A 14,568-nucleotide genomic window follows, 5' to 3' on the forward strand; every position below is an offset into this window, starting at 1 on the left:
GTTTTTTTAGTATCAAAAACCCTTCCCTCAGTATGGGTATGTAAAAAGAAATTCGAACTTGTACGTCCTTTGGCTGCTATGGGGTCCTTAAGTTGGCGTGTGACGTCATCATTCTCCGTTCGCCTGTGACGTACACTCCCGGGGCCAGTAGGGTGCCCGGGGTGGGGCGCGCCAGTTGCCGCGAATATATTTTTGTTAATTTTTTGCGCACAGTTCCAGATACATTTTATTTGTTTTTTTGTTTTTACGTGCTAATCCTATGTATAATGAACACATACACTATATTATGGCAGTAAAACATCCGTACTGTCCGAGGACACTGTGCTACGTGCATGACACTTGTATACACATATGTTGCACATATTTGCCATGTACCATGCTAATTTATGTATATATACAATCTATTTACAGACTATATACTGTCAAACACTATATACATTCACGATCAACACACTCAGAACACCGCAAGTGTGAGCTGTCACACCCAGCCAGCCCTCCCTCACTCCTCCAACATTGTATTTGCCAACATTCCTCCTACCATCATACAGTTATTCACACCAATGTTTCATGTTCATTTATGTATATTTACAACATATGTACACACTATACACTGTCACACACTATATACATTCACCATCAACACACTCAGAACACTGCGAGTGTGAGCAGCCACACCCAGCCACCCCTCCCTCACTCAAACTCCTGATGCTGTTATTACACTATACACACACACTGTATATACCCATGTACATGTGTGTTCCCCATAGCGAACCATGAAGCTAGTATGGTGAGCAAAACAAGAGTGGCTGCCACATAGTGAGGCTACCTCAATTCTCTCCCTACCTCCCTCACCAAAATTCCTCGTTCCACAATACTACGCTCAACGCTAATTATAACCACAATCCTGGTCACTAATTCCTGTAAATGAATAATTGACCACAAGTTTATTTTGAAAAGAAACCTAAAAAGTAGTTTGAAGATTCCTAAATGGACAAAATAATGCTGTGGTGCTGTGGCTAGCGCTGTGAACATCGTGAACAGCATTGAATCACTGATATTTGAACATTGTACCCAGTCATTATCACACTCAGGCTCTTCTATAATACTATCATGGCTAAATAATACAAGTTATATATATATTATGACATTATTAGGCGATGCTGTGGTCACACGTTTAACAGGAGTGCTGTGCGCTCATGCTGCGAGCGCCAGCCTTGGTTGCTCACACACTACTGAGGCTCCCACACCCGGGAATGTGGACCATGATTTTTTTTTAAAGATGGCGTCTGTTTACAAGAACCCTGAGGAAGCTGATGTGAACCCCATATAGCCGTGGGAGTTTTGAATAGAACGTGAAAAATACAAATACCCGGAGGTGCGTTGCGCACCTGAAGCCTGGGCCTGCAGGCGCGTTGCGCAGTTAAAGGGTTATCTTGAGGTTATCTTGAGATGATTTCGGGACTTTAGTGTCCCTGCGGCCCGGTCCTCGACCAGGCCTCCACCCCCAGGAAGTAGTCCGTGACAGCTGACTAACACCCAGATACCTATTTTACTGCTAGGTAACAGGGGCATAGGGTGAAAGAAACTCTGCCCATTGTTTCTCGCCGGCGCCTGGGATCGAACCCAGGCCCACAGGATCACAAGTCCAGCGTGCTGTCCGCTCGGCCGACCAGCTCCATTAATCCACATTCACCTTTATTAGAGTCAACTACCTTGTTGCTCAATTTTCAAAAGATCAGGAACTGGATAATGCCAATATATTAAACTTTACTTATAGAAAACTTCTTTGGAAATACCTATTGTCATTTTGGATGTCAAAATAAATCTTTCTTAGAAATCGGCTAAACCAGAGTGTTCAAGATTTGTGGATGTAATGAAACGCCATTTTCTGGGGGTTGCTCCGAAGGCTCCTTGAAGCTATCCAAACTGATATGTACTATAATAGTTTGGGGTTGTCAGTCATAGGAGTTCTTATGCCTACTGGGAGCCATTAGCCAGAACATGGTCCCCCACAAAGAGCGCAGGGAGCAATGACGTATGAGCACTTTACATTTAAAGTATGTCATATACCGCCATCGACAGGGGTGGCTACCCTGAAAGATAGGTGAACCAAAATAAATAACTATCCAGTAAAATTGCTACCAACAGCCAGAAAGAGCAAAAAAAAAACTCCTGCTGAAAAAAAAAAAAATATAGCAACCCTGTCCTTAACTAGTACTCTAGATCATTAGTGTACCCTCCCCTTCACAATAAGGGAGAAAGGGGGGAGGGCAGCTGGCTTAAGTGGGCCAACTGCCCACCACTTCAGTTCTAGTCATGATGGAAAAAACTGCCGACCGGAGGGAAGGAGGGTGTCAGGAAACCTCCAGGGTAACAACAAGAAAATAGCGTTTCATTACATTCAACGCTGGGAAGGGCAGCTGGCTCAGGTGGGCCAACTGCCCACCACTTCAGTTCTAGTCATGATGGAAAAAACTGCCGACCAGAGGGAAGGAGGGTGTCAGGGAACCTCCAGGGTAACCCCAAGAAAATAGCGTTTCATTACATTCAACGCTGGTTTTCTGGGGGAGCCCCGTTGGCTCCCTGAAGCTAACTACCCAGAGAAGGAAAGACAGGGATATACCTGGGAGGCGGCATAACTGCAGGGCTCGAAGCAAAGAAGAGATGCCGAGACAGATGCCCCAAAGTCACACTAGGCCGGAAAGGGCCCACAACGTTCACACGATATCTGGCGGCCAGGACCCTGTTCGATCTCTAAAACCCCCATGCCCTAATGTCAACCCAAAACATGATAAAAACCTCTGTGTACTTCAGTACAACATGGGCATGAGAGTAGATCACACGCTGGCTGGACTTTATGACACTACGGACAACCGGAGACACACAAGTCCAGGAACAGGGAACCAGGGAAACCAAATCCACCCAAAGAGCATCCACCATCACAGAGAGCGGCCTGCAAGTAGCAGCGTAAAGCTGCCACTGGACACTACACATGATGCACCCCTGACCTACCCTGGTCAGTGGCAGAATATGACATACTTTAAATATAGTGTGCTCATAGGCCAATGCTCCCTGCACTTGAGGGGGACCAGGTTCTGGCAACCCCATGCCAGAACCTGGTCCCCCTCAAGTGCAGGGAGCATTGGCCTATGAAGGCATAAGGACTCCTGTGACTGATGACCCCAAACTAATATAGCACATATCCATTTAGATAGCTTCAGGAAGCCTCCAGGGCTAACCCAAAAAACACGCAATGCATAGTACAGGAAAAAGTTTTCTTATTTTCTATAAACTTCATGAGAAGTGTTCACTTTGAGTGATGAGTCGTTCCGAGCATAGAGAAAATGGATTAAATTGACCATGAAGAATAGACAAATGCACACAATGATACCCTCTCGCCTCTTTTCCAATCTACATAGGGTTATATTACACTCTAGAAATGATGATGTAACACTATTTTAATCAAATGTTCAAATTATTACACATCACTGTTCTGCCTTCTATGAGGCATTTTTGGTATATAAAAATATTATTACAGCTCAAGTGCAAGGAGTCACTATTTGGAAAAATTCTTTGAGACAGCTTACAATACAGTAATAACTACATTATAGAATAAGGCCAGTCAGATTTAAGCTTGATTATGACCACAAAATCAGCCATGACAAATAGTTTATTGTGACTTAAAGAACTACAGTGAAACCTCAATTCAACGAACTATACAGGATCAACCCCAATTGGTTGCAGTAACGGATTCATTGCAACTGGAAATGCTTCCAGGAGGCATTTGCATGACTTTTTTGTCTTCCACAATAAGATGCACCAACTGTTTCTTGTAATGTATCCATGTACCAAAATCATTAAAAAACAAGATGGAAGCCATATTAAATGAAGTTATTATTATACCCAAATATTTCTCATGCTCTGAGCTGATTTCACAGCAAAATTTTAATTTCAACCTGTCTTATGAAGGACAACTACTAAGATAACCTGTCTATAAAGAGATTTAATCACATTTAGAGTAAGTCTCCGTGGCGTAGACAGTCTCCGTGGCGTAGACAATCTCCGTGGTGTAGTGGTAAGACACTCGCCTGGTGTTCCGCGAGCGCTATGTCATGGGTTCGTATCCTGGCCGGGGAGGATTTACTGGGCGCAGTTCCTTAACTGTAGTCTCTGTTTAACGCAACAGTAAAATGTGTACTTGGATGAAAAAACGATTCTTCGCGGCAGGGGATCGTATTCCAGGGACCTGCCCGAAACGCTACACGTACTAGTGGCTGTACAAGAATGTAACAACTCTTGTATATATCTCAAAAAAAAAAAAAAAAGTATGCTAGATGTGGTTAAATCAACATTACAAGAAATCTAGCCTTGAAATCCCTTCCCATGCCCTAGCCTTAAAATCACATTTTCAAAGGAAGAAGGGCCCATTTTTTACTGAATGAAAACTTCTGCAACTAGAAATAAAAAAAAGAACCATACAATTTTGTCTTAAATACTGTATGCTCAATGGCTTTCTTAATCAAAGCTCCCAAACCTTTATCATCATCTTATGTCCATCTACGAAAATCATTAAAAAGGTGATTGGAGCCCTATTAAGAGTGTTCCCATTCATACCCCTCATATTTTCCATGCTCTTTGGGCTGCTTTCACTGAAAGAATTTTTAATTTTAACCAACGATATGATAAACACCTTTTCCACCAGTCTGTGAACTCTATCAGAGTCGAAGCCTAAGCAACTCTTGTTCATCAAATCAGGCGAGTAAATCTGGCCTGGAAAGTGTGCATTCCAACTGGAGATTCCCAGAATCGAGATCCCACTGAACAATATATTTAGGCTTTACTAACAAGAATCAAATTACCAAACTGCAATATTATATAGAATATATATAGTATTGCAGTTTATTTCTAGATAACTACTGCTAGTGGCCTGCTCTACACAACATTACAGGCAGAGGTAGTCTAAAATTAGTACAATCCTACACTGGGAGAGTGCATGAGACTGACCCAGGCACTGCCGGGTTCCCCATCTAGTTTAAAATATAAGAATTCTGCATGAACAATAAATTGATAATAAGTCCCCACTTGCTGGCAAAACATTACCATTCATCTTTTCTTTAATATTCAATCAATTTAACACTGTTGTCAGGGACTTATCTTTGCATATACAGTAACCTTAAAAACTAGTACTGTAATCAGTTGCTCGATCCTCATCATCATCTTTTCCTGATTTGCTCTTTTCCTCCTCCTCTTCATCAAGGTCAACATCAGACTGATCATCGTTAACTTCCTCCTCCTCTTCCTCCTCCTCATCATTACCACCTTCATCTTGTTCACCTTCACTTGTTTCAGCTTCTACTCTGTCAGACTGAAAAAAGAAATGTGAACATTTGTGGGTCTATGTTTCATTTACTCTTTTTTTCTTCATATATTTTGCAAAATTTGTTGAATTATATGCAACACGTATTGCTGATATAAATATAGTATATTAAAAGTATAATAATGTTCAGTCTGCTTGGATGGATAGGGATATACCAATAAGCATACCCTAAGGTCCAATGCCATGAACCAGGAGTGAATCAAAACTGTGGGGAACCCTCATGCACTGTGATTATCCAAAATGTTGAAATGAGAACATGGTCATATTACAAGTTGAGCATTGTGTGTCTGTTAGGATAATTCTGGTTGACCACTGGAAACAGGATTAATTAAGACCCAAGAGTCTGAATTACGTCAATGACACCCAGTTTGACATTTTCCGAACGTGAGCAAGTAACAGTAGGGAAAAGACGGGTGCCATACAAAGAATACTCGAGAAGTATCATGGAATCACCGCCAAGATATACCATGGAAGACCACAAGCAAGAGCAAGACATCCCTGAGGCAGGTTTCCATAAAAGTCTGCAGATGTACCTCCATAACATTAGGGCTTATAACAAATAAAGCTGACAGAACCAAGAATGTAATTTTCATTGAAGGCTGCCAACAATGAGCTACTTCATCCATGAATCAACAACCTGAACCACAGCTCCAGAAGCTGCATTTATAAGGGATGCAAGCACAATAGCACCCCTACCTCAACCAGGAGCCCAACATACTGTACTCTAGGATAAAAAAAAAACAGCATTGAATGTAATGACGTGCCATTTCCTGGATAAAGCCCCGGAGGCTTCCTACAGGGAAGGGAACAGAACATATACGTGGATCTACCGAGAACTCGCCAGAAAAGAGAATTTCATTATATGCAACTCTTGATTTCTGAGTGGGCCCCACTCAGTAGCTTCCCATAGATTATTCCCAACAGTGCCTTGGTAGAAGAGGAATGTCTGATGAAATGAAACATAATAGCAAAAACCTAAAAAACCAGAGAGGAGCTGATCTGTCGAAGGGGATGGTAGGAGCAGCAGAGCTTCAGTTTTCAGAACACCAGTAGCATGCCACATACCCATGCACCACATGTGTGTGGCAAAGCCGAGGAACATCCAAGAAGGAACAAGAGCCCAACATATGGCTGCATTGCCAAAAAACCAGCGTTGAATGTAATGAAACATCATTTTCTGGGCGAGACCCGGAGGCTCCCCGGAGCTTACTAGACTGATATGCTAATGTCAGACTTTGGCATCAGTCATGTGTATGGAGTTCTTATGGGCCTAAAGGGAACCACGAGAAAGAACCTGGCCCCCTCAGAAGAGGCAAGGGGAGCAATGGCCTATAGAAACCCCCGTGTGGTTGGAAGCATTCTATGTCTGCCATCGACCAGGTCAGGTACCCAGAAAGATAAGTATCCCAAAACAAACCTCTATTCTGGTGAAAATATTGCTACCATAAGCCGAACAAGTGGATAGAACTCTCCTAAAAGAAACGAGCAAACGATCATGACGTCACACGTCGCTGCGCCGCTGTCTGTGCAGCTCCCCCGTCCCCAGGAGGGGGAAGAGGAAGCCCCAGACCAACCACACCGGCTATCCACCCTTAGTTCTTAGTCTGGATGTAAAAAACGCGCAAAAAAATTAAAAAAATGTAAACTAGGGAGACAAAACACCCAAGTACCCAAAGGGCGGCCGAAAAACCGAGCAGTTAAACGGACCCACAGAGGCAGACCCCGAGAAACTTGTGGAAGGTATACCCCAAGCTCCAAGGGCAGTACTTACAGGGCACCTAGGGAAGGGAACCCTAGGCGCATGCAGCCCGAGTACTGAAGAATAACTCCTGGCTCTCGCACCCCTGGAGAACAGCTGCCACCCACAAGGCACAGCGCTGTAAAAGTCTGGAGCCAGAGCAGACAACCACTGCCTGTAGCATTAGCCTCAAGAACTGGGGTGTGGATCGCCGGTGCGGTAGGTCTGGGGCTCACCCTTCCCCCCTCCCGGGGAGAGGGGACCTGCGCAGACGGCAGCGCAGCAACGGGTGACGTCCCACTAGTTTGCTTGTTTTTGTTTTGGGAGTTCTATCCACTTCTTCGGCTTTTTGGTAACAATATTTTCACCAGAATAGAGGTTTGTTTTGGGATGCTTACCTTTCTGGGTGCCTGACCCAGTCGATGGCAGACACAGAATACTTCCAACCACACGGGGGCTTCTCTAGGCCATTGCTTCCCTTGCCTCTCTTAGGGGGCCAGGTTCTGGCCATGGTCCCTGAATAGGCCCAAAGAACTCCATACACACATGACTGATGCCAAAGTCTGACATTAGCATATCAGCCTGGTAAAGCTCTGGGGAGCTGTAGGGGCTCCCCCCAGAAAAGTTATGAATGTTTTCAAATGGTAGAGTATACTGTTTTCACATTCGGAAAAATGGGTGCATTTAAATCCAAAGGAGCCTTTTCCATTAACAATATAACCCAAACATCACTCCTCCTACCTGTCATTATCAACATGAAACTGCTTTATTACCTGAGAAAGTATTTCTTTCCCATGCAGATCTCTGTTCTTCAAGTTACCCATCCAAAAAGCATTGCAACACTTGTTGAGAGCAAGCATAGCCTTGACCCGATACACCAGCATCTCCAGCGACTTCTTGACCAGTGGGACATAACGGGTTAAAGTTGTATCTTGATTGACCTACAAGAGATTAAGAAAATATAAGAAACTAGATATATTTTTATCATAACCACACAAGAGTGGTTATATTTCTCAAGACATGAAAAAGTGAAGTAATGAAATAAGGGGAACAATAATTACAGGACTTATGTTGTGAATACAGTGTGTTAATATGAGTACTGTACAGGAAATAAAATGAGTATATGTAAATCAATGAGATAAGACTGATGTAATGAGTGCAAGCTACTGTAAAGTGAGTGGGATAAAGTGGTCATGCTGTTGTGTAGCAATGGTAGTGTATTAGAGGTGTTTTGGGCACTTGGTATTGTAGTAATTTTGTGATGGAGTGATGCACTGTGAACTAAATTTGTCACCAGTCACCAGACCACTTGTTACCAGACACAGTCTTCAAGTTTTGTCATATTTGTTATTAAAGTTATGTATAGAGTTGGCTTGATTGCTACAAACAGGACTAGAATATATTTTCAAAACATCCAAGGGGGATATTCCCATTAATCTTGGTTTGTAACCAAAATTAATGGGATTATCCCTAGGCATCTACTCACTAATAAGAACTATAAAATATTCCTTTGGAGGGATACCTCATTAATATGAATGCTGACATGTCAATTATCACTGCAATTACAAATAAGATCAATTATTTTATTTAAAGAGTTATTTACCTTGGAGTGTGTACACACATGCTGTAAAACTCTTGTTGAACCCTGAAGGCTTTTCATGAGGGTAACCACCTCTTGATTGTGCAGGCGTAGGGATTTGTCCATCAAAGGCATAGCACTGCGCAGAAAAAGCTCCAGAAAAGAGCGTGCATACTGTAAATATAATAACATTCATATAAATAACACTCAAGACAACAGACAAAATTATGTATACGTGTTATGACTTGGATTATATACTCTACCTCATTCTTTTCCATACAGTCGATAAGTTGGTTTCTCAGCGCCCTTATAAAAACCTCAACCCTCCCACTACCCAAATCCTATATATGCTTTTGGCCTAACTGACTGTACTGATCAAGCCATACTGTACATGCTTTAGAATACTGCATAACATTTAAAAATCCTGCAAGGACATGATGGTTACATCAGATTTCTCTGGTTTTCAGTAAACAGGTGTCATTTTGAAAAAACAATTATGGACACCATTCCTGCGTGAGAAGGCATCTGTACTGATTGAGCACCCAAGGCTGGTGCATGCAGCATGATCTCACAGCACTGCTCTTCAGCATGTGTCCACAGCATCATTTAAAAAACCAGCGTTGAATGTAATGAAACACCATTTTCTGGGTGAGACCCAGAAAATGGTGTTATGGCTCCCAGAAAAATGGTGTTATAGCTCCCCGGAGCTATACCGGGCTGATGTGTATATATTAGACCATGACAATAGTCAATCAATGGAGTTCTAGGCCTACTGAGGACCACAAGCCTGAACCTAACCCCCTCAGAGAGGCATGAGGAGCAATGGCCTAAAGACACCCCCATGTAGTTGGAAGCAGTCTATGTCTGCCATCTACCAGGTCAGGCACCCAGAGAGATAGGAATCCCAAAACAAACTACAGCTGGTTAAAAATTGCAAACCATAAGCCAAACGAGCAAGCAGAACTCCCCAATCAGAAAACAAGCATACAAGCATGACGTCTCCAAAGCCGTCATGCCACTGTTTGTGCAGTTTCCCCTTTCCTGGGAGGGGAAAGGGAGAGCTCCAGACCTCTTGTGCTGGCTACCCAACCCCAGTTCTTAGGCTGTTGTGTTAGGTGGCGGTCGATCGACTCTGGCTCCAATCCTTGAGCAGTGCTGTGCCTTGTGGTGTTGTGGTGCAGTGTGGTGGTGTGTGAGCCAGGTGTTATTCCAGAAGTACTTGGGCTGCATGCACCTACGGTTCCCTTCCCTTTCCTAGGTGCCCTGTAAGTACTGCCCTTACAGTTTGGGGTTACCTTCCACAAACTGTTCGGGAGCTACCACCACATGGTTCTTTTGCTGCTTGGTGATTGCCAGTCCTTGAGGTTAGCTGGGTTTTTTTCCTACCCCTGTTTGACCTTTTGTAGGAGGTAGCATCGTTGCTGGCAGGGGCGCAAGGTACTGTGCAGCTGTCTTATAATACGCACAGCGACCGGTTCTGTTCCTCCCGGAGACGTTGTGCTTTTGTGAGCTGTTTATTTTCTTTTGTTTTGTTTTACCTGGTGGGGGTCTGCCTAGTGTAGCTGTAGGACCACTTGTATGATTTTGGTGGCCCTCCGCTAGGTCCCCGTGATTGCACATGTAGCAGGAGTTCAGCATTTCCTTTGTTTGTTTGGTAGTTCTGGGATAAACGGTTAGCAGTACCTTGCCTGGGCTTCCCTTAGCAGTCAGCCTAAGGGCCCTGGAAACCCCCATTGGGGCTCACTGGTCCAATGGATGTGTCCTCTGAGTCCCATCTCGCTTCTCTGTCTCCAGCTCTGTCTCCTTGTCTCAGGGTGACACATACTGTATTTGCCTCCACCATGCTGCTTGTTGGGTCAGTGACACCTTTGACCAGGAGTCCTGCGAGTGGTGTTCCTTGCTTGTACTTAAATTCACCCAGTCTGCTGATATTGATAATCATCCTGCCCCCACCTCCCCCTTCCCCTGCTCACAGCTCCCAAACAACTGAGGGTTTTGGAGTTGGGGCAGGGCTTTCTCGGTGGTGAGACTCGGGCGATCAGGTACTGCCCCTTCCAGATCGGCGGCGGAGGCATTCGAGCCTGTTCCTCCTGCCAGGGCTTTCGAGTCGTGCCGGACTCTAAACACAACACATGATGCACCCCCGGCCGAGAAAACCAAGCACCAATCACCCAAGGACCCCTCCTTGCCTGCCGTCTCGTTCTTCACTAGAAAAGGAGGAGACAGTTGCAACCGAACAAATCGTCCGCCAGGACCGAATGAGCAGAGTCCCCTGCGCTGGAGGAGAGCCTGAAGCTCACTTACCCAACCCCTAAAGGCTAACACCAACCGAAACAAAGCCTTCTGAAAACAGTCATGGGCCGAAGGGGCCACAACAATCCGAGACGAGAGAAAAAGAGCACCCGGTCCAAGGACCACATTGGCTCAGGGGTTGGCTCAGGTAGCGCATAAGTAGATCGGAAGTGAAACAAAGTATGAGAAATTCTACGGAACAGGAAAGAAATAACATCCACCCCGAATGCAAGCTGGAGCGGCTCCACCATTGTTACACGAAATGAGGCGACAGTATTTGGCATAAGATGATGGTCCTGAAAGAGCCAAGAAAGGACAAAACAACCCAAGCAAAAACAGAAGACAACCTACGAAGAGAGAGGAAATGGTGAAAAGAACTCCAAGAGACTTCATACTATCGCCGAAATGAAGACCTCAGGTGGGGACACCATCAACGAAGCTACCTGATCACCATATAAGTGGTGATACACACGCATCAAAAAGACCAGACGCAAAGAGTGGAGGAGGACCAGACCACGGGGACACAAAGCCCCAAAATAATCACAAGGTAATCGCAAGGTAAGAGGAGATCGAACCAGCCAGGTACCAGATTGGCCTGATCTGATGGAAGAGGTGGAGCTGCTGAAAATGCCCCGGGTTTGGAAACCTAGCAAGCAGCTACTGAAACAGTGGTTGGACTGTTCACCACGAGGCCACAAGAACGACTCTCCCACAATAAGACTCCAAACAAGCCAGAACCTGATGCAACAGCTGGACCTGTGGGAGAGGTACAGGTAACCCCACCTCGACCAGTCCTGCAGAAAAGCGTTCACCATGACGGCTCCGCAGTTAGAGAAGGGCGCCACATATATCAGGAGACACCGGGATCACGCCAATGAGAAGAGGACCACCACTGGGGGGCCCCATACGTCTGACAGAGCCAACTGATGGAGTCAACATCGACTGGCCATTCAATGGATAGGGAAATGAACCGCGACAGGGTCAGGATGTTGGACACTCCCCAGATGTGAACTACACAGAGAGCTAAACCCCAAAAAACTAGCAGAAGAGTCACTTGAATCGACCAACCCCAAAGAGCCAAGGACTGAAGAGGCCCCCCCCCCCCCCCCCCCCGCAGTTCAGACAACGAACTGCTGGGGCGCAGTCCGAATGGAACCTGATCGTAGAGATCCGAGCGATCCGAACCCGCTGCAGCGAAAGCCACACCTCCACACACTCCTACACCGTGCTGTGAGCCCGACGGATGGGCAGACCCCACCGCCCCTGCTGGCCTGATGAGCAGCTAAAAGAGAGGGAACCTGAGCATGTAATTGCAGCAAACCTACCTCACGAGAAAGTGCAAGGGAACAAAGAGGCACTCATTGAGGAACTCCATTGAGCCCCCCAAAGAATACCTGCAACACCGAGGTAACCTCCTGCCACTTAAGCATGCAGGTACAACAAAACCCGTGCCAAGTTCCAAGCGAAAAAAAAGTGCAGTCAGCCAGCCAGGAAGACTCCAGAACCTCATAGTGCACCCAATTCAGGGAAGAAGAACCGAACTCAAAAGAAGCCGGATCCATGATAGAGGTGTAACCCGGGTCTCGCAGGAGGTAATCACCAAGAACCTCCTGGATCTCTGCAGGAGAAATCCAAGAGGCAGAAAACCCCCGGAAAGACAAATCCGAGGAACCCAAAGACACCTGGAGACGAACCCAGGGAGAGCCACACCCATCTCAAATTCATACAGAGAAGTCGGATATGAAAACCCTCGCCCCTGCATCAACAACCCCTGCCCCAAAGGTATTAAACCCCAGGCAGCATCAAAAGGAACCTACTAGCTCCAACCGGACTGCCCACGCCCTGGGATCCCCAGACGCAAACTAACCCTAGATGCAAACTTTTCCTCCATGGAAAAGAATCCTCATCCACGCCCATCATCCCTGAAGAAAAAGCAGAGTCTAGGAAGAAAACCCTCAAAGAAGGGGGGGTCTGCCAGGTCAACCCAAAAGCCGTGGTGGGATAATCGGGCTCAACCACCTCTGTACCCGAATCAGAAGGGGCAATTCCCCGAAGCCAGCCGAGTCTCATCCCAAGCTCAACCCCGCCCCGACCTCAAAACCCTCAGACGTTTGGGAGCTGGCAGTAAGGGGAAAGGAGCAGGGTAAACCACGCCCACCTAGGAAGGAAGTGGGGGCGCGGACAAAACCAGTCGATGTGACTAACGCCCTCAAATCCTGTTCCTGGGGGCTTTCAATCGGGCAACCAACCTGGCTAATTGCAACAAAGAATACCTAACATGCATTGCAGCCGCCACCTAACTCCTAAGATCTTCAGACAAAAAATGAGTGAACTGGAACACGAGCGGAGAGCAAGTCCAGCCCAACTCCAGGTTGAAGGTGTCACCGACCCAACAGGCAGCATGAATGATCATCACACAGAGACAGGGGCAACAAACAACCCTCAACCTCGCACAAGGCAAGAGAGGACTCGGAAGATGAACACATGCTCACCCCAAGCCCCTAGGGGTTTTCCAGGGCACGCAGGTGGGAGTAACCCTACAGGGAACCCAGGTACTGGGTTAGCAATGTCGGTTGAACTCAGTCTAATACCAGGCAAACTAACCCACAGAAGCAGTCGTGAAACCTTGAGAGTACCAGAGGAGGACCCTCAAACTCAAAACACAACCTAGGCAGAAGTAGTGGGAAGCTAGGCAGACCTCCTCCAGCCAAAATAGAAAGAAAACAAAATCCTCGAAATCCCACAAACAAGCTGGAAGTCAAAGGGAATCGCGGCCGCCACATGTTTGCAGGCTGTGCCGACTATAGTGCGCCCCACCTAGCAACAATCACTTCCTACCCAGGGCTAGACAAAGCCCCAAGATCCCCGCCCAACCCCAAGGGCAAGGCCAACACCAAGCGACGAAGACCCCCAACGGGATTAAGTCTCAAATGCCCCAGGGAAGAGAACCCTGAACACGCAAGGGTAGTACTTACAAGACGTCTGGGGAAGCTAACCCTAGATGCATGTTGCCTTGCATACCGAAGAACACCTGCCCATCACAACCATCCCTCAAAGCTGGCACAGCCACACAAGGCAAAAATCCAGATGGAAAGTGAGGCCAGAGGTAACATGTGCCACCATGCACATCAGTCTATGAACTGGCGGGTGGAGCTGCCGGCTCACAGGTTAGGCAGGCTCCCCCTCCCCCTTGTGGGGGAAGGGGGGGGGAGAGATGCACGGGTGCAGGGTGCACTAGTTGGATGACGAGTTGCTTGTTTCTTTTTCTTTTTTTGGGAGGATTTCTTTGGCTCTGTTCAGATATAGGTTGCAATTTTCACCACTTGGAGGTTCATATTGTTTTGCCCGGTCAATGGCAGAAATGACATAAAGTACTCTAAATGTAGAGTGCTCATATGGTCCATGTGCCTCTCTGAAGGGGCCAGCTTCTGGCTCGTGGTCCCCGGTAGGCAGATCTCCCGTAACTGATCTCTCCTTGTGATTACCTTGTGATGGTTTCAGGGCTTAGTCTCCCCGCGGCCCGGTCATTGCCCAGGCCTCCTCGTTGCTAAACTGGTCAAACAGCCTATTGGATGCAGCTGG

The 14,568-nt window shown here is 46.2% G+C and overlaps 1 protein-coding gene across 4 annotated transcripts in view; it reads right to left on the minus strand.

The window, feature by feature from the left end:
* Positions 1–3,440: 3,440 nt before the first annotated feature.
* The window catches only part of Fancd2, a 123,248-nt gene continuing 112,120 nt past the window's right edge, over positions 3,441–14,568 (minus strand). For all 4 annotated transcript variants that reach the window (XM_069330132.1, XM_069330131.1, XM_045751416.2 and 1 more), the window contains 3 exons: positions 8,719–8,868; positions 7,889–8,056; positions 3,441–5,365 (listed from right to left, as the gene is read on the minus strand). In XM_069330132.1, coding sequence (XP_069186233.1) covers positions 5,174–5,365; positions 7,889–8,056; positions 8,719–8,868 — 510 coding nt within the window. In that variant the 3' untranslated portion in view covers positions 3,441–5,173. The remainder of the gene's footprint in view (positions 5,366–7,888; positions 8,057–8,718; positions 8,869–14,568) is intronic.

The sequence above is a fragment of the Procambarus clarkii genome, chromosome 23 (assembly GCF_040958095.1).
Source record: "Procambarus clarkii isolate CNS0578487 chromosome 23, FALCON_Pclarkii_2.0, whole genome shotgun sequence".
NCBI classification, from domain to species: domain Eukaryota; kingdom Metazoa; phylum Arthropoda; class Malacostraca; order Decapoda; family Cambaridae; genus Procambarus; species Procambarus clarkii.